This window comes from Carettochelys insculpta, chromosome 9, assembly GCF_033958435.1.
Source record: "Carettochelys insculpta isolate YL-2023 chromosome 9, ASM3395843v1, whole genome shotgun sequence".
NCBI lineage: Eukaryota > Metazoa > Chordata > Testudines > Carettochelyidae > Carettochelys > Carettochelys insculpta.
In genome coordinates this window covers 43,667,399-43,678,559 of record NC_134145.1, presented here as the reverse complement: position 1 = coordinate 43,678,559, position 11,161 = coordinate 43,667,399, and the positions used below count along the sequence as shown (strand labels likewise).

General features: G+C 45.3%; 1 protein-coding gene across 3 annotated transcripts in view; it reads left to right on the top strand.

The window, feature by feature from the left end:
* The first annotated feature begins 9,143 nt into the window (after positions 1-9,143).
* Positions 9,144-11,161, top strand: part of VAV3 (vav guanine nucleotide exchange factor 3) — a 263,598-nt gene continuing 261,580 nt past the window's right edge. For all 3 annotated transcript variants that reach the window (XM_075002479.1, XM_075002480.1, XM_075002478.1), the window contains exon 1: positions 9,144-9,498. In XM_075002479.1, coding sequence (XP_074858580.1) covers positions 9,295-9,498 — 204 coding nt within the window. In that variant the 5' untranslated portion in view covers positions 9,144-9,294. The remainder of the gene's footprint in view (positions 9,499-11,161) is intronic.

Sequence of the window (11,161 nt, the reverse complement as noted above, 5' to 3'; positions counted from 1 at the left end):
AAAAGAATAGACATGCTTGTCAGCCAACAGGTTTTCTCTTCCGCTTCAGAAGGATGGGAATTTACTGCTGCAGGGAAGGATTAAAATGATCTGTGTTTGTTTATTAATATAACAAATGTGTTAGGTGTTTCCTACGGGCATATGGGCTGACAAAGTCCCTGCCTGGGAGGATACGTGGTTGACAAGCTGAGCTGCAAATCCAAGCACACTGCTTCCTACTGTCCCAATCACTACAGAAGGACTGCTCACTGTGGTAGGCGCTAAGCTGGCAATAAGGGCCCCACCCTACGGAGCTCTGCATGGATGGAGCACCATTGACTTCAGCAGGGCTCTGGCTACACGCTAGGCCTCCTCTGTGCAGAACTCATTGTGGAAGTAGTGGCAGGACGGATGACAACCGACAGGCTAAAGGCAGGACAAGGAAGTAGGGTTAAGTGCTTTTGGGGAAAGAAACCCTCCTGTTGCTCTGTATCTATACAAAACCTAAGCCAATAGGGTCCTGAACAGGACTGGTGCTCATTACTGCAGTATAAATAATGAATAATACATGATGTACCCCTTTTAAAAAAATGGAAGGTATTTATTTTAAAGCTGATGTTAAGATAAGCCAAGACAATTTCCAAAGTCACTCTCATAAAAACATAAAAGTCAACAAAACAAAGGAAGGAACTTGGAGTTTGCCATCGTGCTAGTAAGTAGCACAGCGTAGAACTTAAAAAAATATCACTGCAAACTCTAGTGAATAAGAGAGGCAGAAAACTAATTGAAGGCTGTTTCCAGTGACATTTAGATAAGTAATTCTTTCTTACATGTAAACATTTTCTCATAGAAATGTTCTTTTATTCATTTGCTGCTGGTGTCCAGGTTTTTTTAAGCAAGCCTGTAATGTAGGGGTATTAATGGTTTTGTTACAGGAATCTGGTGCTAAATATGCTGCAGGTGAATAGGTTACATAAATGTTAATAAAAACTATGTGACATATTCTGTAAGAGGGTGAGAGCAAGGCCAGGCAGGGCAGGGGTTAAATAGGGCCTCTTGGCCCAATCAGCCCCACCCTAGTTCACCTGCAGCCAGTGTCAGGCCTAGAGGGGTATAAAATGAGAGAAGCCAGCCCAATTGGAGACTGCCCAGCCAAGAGACAGGAGCTGGCTCTGAGGCAGCAGGGCCTGAGCCAGAGTTGCCACCCCGTTGGCCGTCAGAAGGCAGAGCCTCAGGACCCTCTCCCAGGCACAAAGGAGGGGAAGCCCCTCCCAGGGAACCCCTCTCCTGCCAGAGGGGAAACTAGGTTCACGGGGCCATGCCCCAAACTTATCCAACAGACTCTCGGGTGGGGCTGAAGACTCATGCCCCAGCAAGGGGGCCTAGCCACTAGGCCACTCTGTCACTGGTGGGAACCGCTCACATATTCATAACAAATATTAAAATCCATTCAAAATGAGCTTCAGGTTTCAGAGATGTAATTTTCAGAGGGTGCTTGTGGAAAAAATGCAGGCTGCGGACTGAGATGATTTGCAACATGGCCTCCCTTCTTTGACCCATTATGTAAACTTTCCTTTCATAAAGACATCTTTGATGAGAAAAGGGCCTTGGGCTAGGGAGTGGACCATGGCTGACCTTGAAGGCTAACCAAACTCAAATCTCCAAATAAGTCTTCAGCAATTGGTTCACTTGAGACACATGAGCACCAAATTGCAGACTTCAGTTTCTGACCTTCTCCCTTACAAATGTATTGCTTAACAAGAGAAATAAAACATTTGAACCGTTATAACATAATGACCTTCTCAAAGAGCCTTGATCGAGACCAGTTTTGGGAACACTGGAAAAATTAAACACAAATGAGATGTTGTGGACAATTGACAAAGTCCAGGAGAATTGGGAAAGTCATGAAAACAAAGGAGGAAAGAAAAATGTTGTGCAAATCTCCACAGAGAAAAGAAGGGTGATCCTAACTGTCTTTGTAACTGCTTCCTTTAGTAAAATAAAGAAACATACACTGCTATCAGAAAAAGCACTAACAAGCCACTTTTATTTTCATTATGTTGTTTAAATCTGAGTACCTCCACCGAAGTAAATGGATTTACACTGATGCAACTGGAAACTCTACATTTGAATGACCAACTTGTACCTGTGTTTATACTCTGCAACCTCGACATTAGTGCGATTATTTTTATTTCAGAAGGTGGAAGAAGCTGCTAGTGGAGAAGCTGTTCTAGATTTGGTTTTAACAAAGAGGGAGGAACTGGTTGAGAAGTTGAAAGTGGAAATCAGCCTGGGACAAAGTGACAAGGCACAAAATGAGCCCAAACTAGCTAAAGATGTAAAGGGTAACAAGAAGTCATTCTATAAATATATTAGAAGCATTTTTGTGACTATAAGATAGTAGCAGCATCTGACACCATTTTGCCACTCCCCAACTCATCTTCTTTCACTGACACCAAGTATGTTCAGATGATTTTTTTTTTTAGTTTGCTTGTGACATGTGGCAGCTTCCCCCTTACACAAAGTATGTGCATTCCATGTGCCAACTTGTTAAAGACTTGACCGGCTGTGGACACACTTGGCCAAAACTTCAAAATGGCCATGGTAATGGCTAAATTGGAGAATACGAATGAGGCACTGAAATGAATATTCAGCGCCTCATTAGCATGCTGCCAGCCATGGCACTTCGAAAGTGCCGTGTTTCACTTGCTCACGGCTCGGCTACACAGGGGTGCTTTTCAAAAGGACCCCACAGACTTTGACATCCTCTTTTTCCTATTAGCTGATAGGAATAAAGGGATTTTGACATTTGCAGGGTCCACTCAATTATGTAAAATGATAAGGTTACTGCAGGCCAGACCCCATCTGATAAACCTGAATTTATTCATGTAACTCCAGTGACGCCAGCAGAGCTCCTTGCATAAGTAACAACACTCAAAAAAGCAATGAGCATTTGTATACATGTGAAAAGCATGTTTAATTAGCAAAACATAGAAGTCTCTTGCTGTTAAGCTACAACTTTTGCAACCTGTGCTGCCAAAAAATAAACCCTATTTTATTTTAACTGGTCTACACATCATTACAAAGGTTGGGTGAGCTAGTCTGACCTCAAGAAGCAACAGCAATCATAATTTTAACAGAAATGACTTATGAAAACTGCAGCTGGCATTGGGTTATCTCTCATAATCTGTTTGGTGCAACCAAATTAAGATATTGGAAGAATTTCTGTTTCCCTAGATACTGAAGAAAAAGTATACAGGTTTTTTTTAATCATACACTAGAGTTTCTTAAGTTTTGTAGTTAAAAAACAAGCATATCATTTTAATGGACAGTAACATGCTGTTTGCATCATGGAGACTGTCACTTTTGTTGAGGGGAAATAAAAGGTACCTTTTCAGAAATCTGGAGGAAATGATGGCTTTTAAGAAGTAGACCTATAGAGTACTGTGAACTCTTAGGGATATTCAAGAACAACAAGAATTCCTGTGGCGCCTTATAGACTAACAGATATTTTGGAGCATAAGCTTTTGTGGGCAAAGACCCGCTTCATCAGATGCATGAGTGGTGGTTGGGGGTATGGTTTCAGAGGCATATTTAAAGAGTGGGGTCCCAGTAAAAGGGAGTGCCAGAGCTGACAAGGTCTATTCAGTCAGGGTGGAAAAGGCCCATTATCAGTAGTATGTATGAAAAGAGGAAAAAACAAGTCAGATAAGATGGGGGGATATGGCCCATTGTCAGTCTAATGTGGAGATGTTAACACCTAGTGCAGAGAAGATCCTTTTGTAAGGTGCGAGCCACTCCCCGTCTCTGTTTAATCCTTGGTTAATGGAGTCAAATTTTCAGACAAATTGCAGCTCAGAGATTTCTCTCTCCATTTGATTTTTGAAATTTATTTGTTTTAGGACTGCCACCCTTAAATCTGCTACTGAGTGTCCAGGGAGATTGAAGTGTTCCTCCAAGGGCTTCTGTACATTACTGTTCCTGATGTCTGATTTATGTCCATTTATTCTTTTATGTAGAGACTGTCCAGTTTGGCCAATGTAAATTGAAGTGGAGCATTGCTGGAACATAATGGCATATATTATATTAGTAGATGTGCAGGTAAAGGTGCTCCTGATGGTATGGTTGATGTTAGGTCCTGTGATGATATAACTGGTGTAGATATATGAGCAGAGTTGGAAGCAAGGTTTATTGCAGGGATTGGTTCCAGGCTTAGAGTTACTGTTTTGTGATCTATAGTGGCTGGTGAGGATTTATTTAAGGTTGGCAGGCTGTCTGTAGGCGAGAACAGGCCTGCCTCCCAAGGTCTGTGAGAGTGAAAGATCATAGGGCAGGATGGCTTGCAGATCACTGATGATGCGTTAGAGAGGCCTTAGGTGGGGGCTGTATGTGCTGGTCAGTGTTGTTCTCTTGTTTTCCTTGCGAGGCCTGTCTTGTAGCAGGTGACTTCTGGGTACTCATCTGGCTCTGCCAATCTGTTTCCTCACTTCCTTAGGTGGGTATTGTAGTTTGAGGAAAGCTTGGTAAAGGTCTTATAGATATTTGTCTCTGTCTGATGGACCAGAGCAAATACGGTTGTACTTTAGTGCCTGGCTGTATACAATGGATTGTGTAGTATGCCCTGGATGGAAGCTGGAGCATATAGGGTGGTATTTATGTGACCATCTCTTATCTGCACAGTAGTGTCCAGGAAGTGAATCTCTTGTGTGGACTGGACCAGGCTAAGGTTGATGGTGGGTGGAAACTGTGGAAATCACGGTGGAACTCTTCAAGAGCCTCCTTCTCATGGGTCCACATGATGACGATGTCATCAATGTAGCACAGGTAGAGGAGGGGCGCTAGGGGATGAGAACTGAGAAAGTGTTGTTCCAGGTCAGCCATAAAAATGTTGGCATACTGTGGGGCCATGTGGGTGCCCATAGCAGTGCTATTGATTTGAAGGTATAATTTGTCCCCAGATCTGAAATAGTTGTGGGTGAGGACAAAGTCACAAAGTTCCACCACCATTTGTGCCTTGGTCTCATCAGGGATAATGTTCCTAACAGCGTGGAGTCCATCTTCACGTGGGATATTGGTGTAAAAGGCCTCTACATCCATGGTGGCTAGGATGGTGTTTTCAGGAAGTTCACCAATGGATTATAGTTCCCTGAGGAAGTTGGTGGTATCTCGAAGAAAGCTGGGGGTGCTGGTAGCATAGGGTCTAGGTAGAGAGTCCAAATATCCAGACAATCCTGTGGTGAGGGTGCCAATGCCTGAGATGATGGGGTGTCTGGGATTCCCAGGTTTATGGATCTTAGGTAGCAGGTAGAAGAAACCTGATTTGGGTTCAAGGGATGTGTCTGTGTAAATTTGTTCCTGTGTCTTTATAGGGAGGATCTTGAGTAAATACTGTAGTTTCTTTCTGTATTCCTCAGTGGGATCCTCCAACAGAGGCTTGTAGAAAGCGGTATTGGAGAGTTGCCTAGCAACCTCCTTTTGGTAGTCTCTTCTATTCATGATGACAACAGCGCCTCCCTTGTCAGCCTCTTGGATGACGATGTCAGAGTTGTTTCTGACGCTGTTGATGGCACTGCGTTCTGCATAGCTGAGGTTGTGGGATAAACAGTGCCACTTTTTCACAATTTCTGCCTGTGCACGTTGGCAGCAGCATTCTATATATAGGTCCAGGTTGTCAGTTCGACCACTGGGGGGAGTCCATGAGGAATTCTTTTTCTTGTACCGTAGGTGGGAGGGTACCTGTGGGTCAGTGTGCTGTTCCATGTCATGTTGGAAGCATTCCTTGAGTCGTAGATGGCAAAAGTATGCTTCCAGATCACCAAAGAACTGTATCGAGTTTGTGCGGGTGTTGGGGCTGAAAGAGAGTCCTCGAGAAAGGGCAGATTCTTCTGCCGGGCTAAGCGTGTAGTTGGATAGACTGATAATATTGCTGGGTGAGTTAAGGGTACCACGCTTGTAGCCCCATGTGGAAAGTAGGAGTTTAGATAGTTTACAGTCCTTTTTCTTCTGTAGAGAAGATAAATGTGTATTGTAAATCTCCTGTCTTGTTTCAATAAAGTCCAGCCATGTGGAGGTTTGTGTGGAAGATTGTTGATTTATGAGGGTCTCCAGATTTGACAGCGCTCTTTTGATGTTTTCCTGTTTGCTGTACAGGATGCTGTTAGTATTGGTTCTCATAAGAACTTAGTCATAATTCTTGCTTGTTTTATAGTTAAATCAGACTGCTTTGACCATTTGACAGTTTAATCTGAATATTTTATATTGAGATTTCCTTTATGCTGGTTGGGATGTATTGCATTACTGTCAATTTTTTCAAAAGCATTTCAATTGATACAATCTGCTGTATCTGACTGACTGATTGACTGACAGACATGGATGATCTTCCAGAATAATTTACACTAAATTTGAGGGCAACTTATTTTCTTAGTACAAAGTAAGAATAACACATGGCTATCACTTTATAACACTTCTTTTCCCTCTTTGACTTTTTGTAGCATAACCTTTGATTCCAAAGCCCCTCAGTTTGTAAAAAAAAACAACTATTAAGCATATTCAAACACTCTCTTGCTGTGGCTACATTAGCAAGTTCTTTTGAAACATTTTTCAAAGGGGCTCTTTTGAAATATCCAGCAGAGCATCTACATACCAAAAGCGTTCTTTTGAAATTAAACTGAAAGAACGTGGTGCTCCTTTTGAAAGTGCTCTCCCACTCCTGTTACAGAAACAACATCTTCTTTTGAAAGCTTCTTTTGAAAGAAAGCGTGTGTAGATGCTCCACAGGCTCTTTTTTATAAAAGAGCAGCCCTTGGCTGCGTCTACAGTAGCAAATTCTTTCAAAAGATTTTTCAAAAGAAGGAGGCTCTTTTGAAAGATCCCGTGGAGCATCTACACACAAAAGTGTTCTTTTGAAAGTAAATTGAAAGAATGTGCCATTCCTTTAGAAAATGCTCTTCCACTTGTGTCAGGAACAGCGCCTTCTTTCGAAAGAAAATGCGTGTAGATGCTCCACCGGCCCTTTTGCCCAAAAGAGCAGTCCTCATAGCATCTGATTTTTTGATCCCTGACCCATTCTTTCCAAAGAGTGGGGGCTGTGTGGATGCTTTCTTTCAAAAGAGCAGGTCACTCTTTCCATCCGCTTTTTTGTGTGTGGACGCACTCTTTTGAAAGAAGTTCTTTGGGAAGAGATTTTCTGAAAGGACTTCTTTCGAAAGATCGCTGTAGTGTATATGTAGCCTCCGTGACTTCAGTCATGAAAGTTACAATATTCTGTGTGATTTAGTAAAGTTTTTATATATTTTTCAGATTTTTACATTGTGACAAGATGTGTCACATGCTACCTTTTAGAATTTTCCACTGATTTTCATGTGATTCATACATAAGAAACATATGGCCAAATTCTGCCATGTTAATGAAGCTAATAGGGTTGAACAGATGTAACTGAAGGCACAATTCAGCTCTGAGACTGTTTCTACACAAGTCCCCTCCTTTTGGAAGGGGCATGTTAATGAGGGAGTTCAAAGGATGCTCATGAAGTGCTGTCATGAATATGCAGTGCCTCATTAGCATAATGGTGGCCACGATGATTCAAAAGTGCAGCTTGCGAATCGTGCACTGCCCATGTAGCCGGGGGCCTTTCGAAACTAGCCCCCAGCCTTCAAAATCCCCTTCTTCCCATTTGTTTTGGGAAGAAATGGCTTTCAAAGACTGGTGGGTTGTTTGGAAAGGACACCAGCTACATGGACACCACGTTATTCAAAAGCAGCACTTTTGAATTGCCTCGGCTGCCATTATTCTAAAGAGGCACTGCATATTCATGGCAGCACCTCCTTAGCATCTTTCAAACTCCCTCATTAACATGCCTCTTTTGAAAGGAGAGGGCTCGTGTAGACACAGCCTCAGTGTTTAATGATGACATGCAAGGGTAAAGATGGGTTTGTGCCCCTTTTAGCTTCTTTTTCCTGTATAAAAGAAGGTCTGAAAGAATTCTTTCACTAGCGTCTCTCAATACTAAAATGCTTGTATTTTTCACAATGGAAGTACCAGTAATGGCAATGTTGCTCAGAACCTCAGTGTCATTAAGGTAGCTAACTCTTCCTGATTTCAATGGAGATTAGAAGTGTACACCTTATGGATCCAGGACTTTGTCTCTTTATTCACGATGGACTCACTGACTTAGAACCTTACAAGGCCTTAATTAGAGGGGGGAGAGGCTCAATCATTACAAAAGGAAAGCTTCCCTCCCACATGTGCATTTGTTATCTAAAACAAAATTTTAAACATTTTGTATAAAAAATCCCTTGCCTTCTCAGTTTAATTAGCTATCACTCCCTTTGTTTCTGTATTGTTTTAATCTCACTAGCTCTCTCATCAGCAACAGAGACTTCCAGAGTAGAGAACATCTGAATTTCTAACAGGAAATCAGGGGAGGGGAACATAATAACCCCTCTGGCCTGAAGGAGCTTCAGTTAGACACAGGGTTGAGGTTGCTTCAGGGCTTCTCTGCACTCAAAGAGCTGGGGATCCTAGCCAGGACTGCAGGAGGAGGGCCCCACATAGTGGCTAAGTCTACACTAGAAGCACCTGTCTACTGAAGTTAGTGGGGGAAGAGATGTTCCCACAAAGCTCCTGTCGCCAGAGCGCGCCCATACCCGAAAGCAGATGGCTCTTCTCAGCCACTCCGCGCCAAAACGCCCCGGGGCGGCTGCGCGGCTTCTGGTGGCCAGCTTCTGTGGCCAAAGCGCTGTGTGTGCAGATGCGCCGCCACCTTTGGCTACCAAACGCTCTAGCGTAGCCAGAGCGGAGCCTCGCAGCGTTAAGGGCCCGCTTTTCCCTTTGTGCCGTACCGGCGTCGCAGGCGCTTGTCCCTCCCCCGGCGCTCGGTCTCGGCTGCGCCCCGCCGGCCGGAGAAGTTGGAGGGAAGTTGCCCCACGCTCGGTTCCGGGGCAGGAGCAGCGTTTGTTCTGCCCGAAGGAGCCCGTCCAGCTCCCGCAGGCGGCCCGGCTCGGAGCCCCCAGTCCTGCGGGCAGCGCCGCGGCCCGGGCTGCTCCGCACCGCGTGCGCCGCTCGCAGGGCCAATGCGCGCGCACCTGTCCCGAGCCCATCCTCCGCGCGGGGGGAGGGGACGCTCGCACGCAGCCTCCCAAGCGCCCGCTCGTCTGCCCGCCCGCGCGCCCGGCAGCTGCTGCCGCTCGCGCTGTGCACGGGGCGGGGGGGCCGGGCGGACGGAAGAGCCGGAGCTGAGCCCTGCGGCAGCGGGGAGCGCGGCGCGGAGTAGCTCTGCCTCGCCCGGCGCCCGCAGCATCCCCCGCCGGGGCCGGCATGGAGCCGTGGAAGCAGTGCGCCCAGTGGCTCATCCACTGCAAGGTGCTGCCGCCCAACCACCGGGTGACCTGGCCCACGGCGCAGGTGTTCGACCTGGCGCAGACCCTGCGCGACGGGGTCCTGCTCTGCCAGCTGCTCAACAACCTGCGCGGCCACTCCATCAACCTGAAGGAGATCAACCTCCGGCCGCAGATGTCCCAGGTAAGGGCGCCCGCCGCAGCCCCGGGAGCCGCCGGGCTGCTGGGCGTTCTCTTCCCCGGCCGCGCTCCGCTGCGCGCCGCACGGGGGTAAGCCCGTTGCAATGAGGGGCACATCACAGGCCCGCTTGGGGCCAAGCGCTCCCGTTGCGGTGACGGCCGTAGTTTTTGTGACGCGAGGCGGCAGAGGGCTGCCGCTTTCTGTTTTATTTTCAATGCAACACACAACCCCTAAAACACAACCGCCCCCCACCCCCCATAGAGTTGTGTTGTGGTGCCAGATTCGGCCCCGGTGCCACAGCAGCACCCAGTCATGCCGAGGGAGGGATGTAAGGAGCTGAGTTACGTCCGTTACAATAGCGGGGGTGAAAAACCCAGAAGACTAAGTTGACATAAATCTGCTGCAGCCTCTGAAGGTTTCTCGGCACGTGGGCTAGTTTTAGGCTAGTGTTTTTAGTGTTTCCCCAACTATTTGCAAAAAAAAAAAATAGGCAAGACAGACAAACAGCAAACTTGTGAGGTTGTTAGGCATCTGATCTTCCTGGAGATCAAAGTTAAAGTTCAGGATCCCTCTGTGTCAGTCCTGTGTGCCTAGGACTTGAGTTGAATATTGTATTGGAATCAGGGAGCATAGTGGAGTTAATCTGTATCTTCAGAAACAACAAGAAGTCCCGTGGCACCTTATAGACTAACAGATATTTTGGAGCATAAGCTTTTGTGTGTAGAGACCGGGTTTGTCAGAACTGGTGTTTGCCCAGGAAAGCTTATGCACCAAAATATCTGTTAGTCTATGAGGTGCTATGGGACTTCTTGCTGATATTGTATTGGGGACCTCAGAAGCTGTGATACCTTGAGCATGTGATTTCAGATTTGACTGTAAATTTCATACTTTTTTCCAGAGAAAGTTGGACTTACTCTGACTTCTTTCTATTCCCCCCATGGAGTTTGAATTTCCTTTTTGTTTATTTTTGAGATGCCCTTATTTTATAAGGCACAGGTGAAACATGGGCCCTGAGGAGCTTCTTTGAAATCAGAGAGGCCTCTGTACAGGTGTCTTCTCCACTAGAAAAATTTTATGAAGATCAGGAATCCTGTTGCTGATCCTGCAAAAAAGCACATATTGAATTCTCAGCATGTGAGCAGTCACGTTGAGTTAAAAGCGCAGAGAAGTTAGGGTAAGTTTGTGCAGAACCAGGGTGCTATTTGATATCACTCTTTTTTTGAGTTCTAGGAATTAAAGTGTTAATCTGTGTTTAGGGAGTTGTAACAGCCATATTAACTTAGCTTCCTAGAATTCATCTGCTTTTCAGCATGCCTTCCTTTTCCCCTCTAGGTTTCCTGACTCTTTACATCCTGTACCTAAATCCTGCTAGGTTTTATCTAGGAAATTTATTTTAAAAAAATTGAAAAAAACAGACAGTTTACCTGAATTACAAATACCTGCCCTTCAGACTTGAAAAACTTGTCAATTTTTTTTTGTCTCCTATGTCAGAAGGACTTAGAATGTCTGAAATTGGGCCTGAACTTGCAAATGAATCTGCTTGGTGAGACTATACTCTTGTTTGACTCATGTGGAAATGGGTTGCATTTTGTTGGCCTTGCTGAGAACTAGTTCCTCTTAGTCTTACAGAGGGCGATAAAGAGCATGAAAACTGTAGTTAATATAA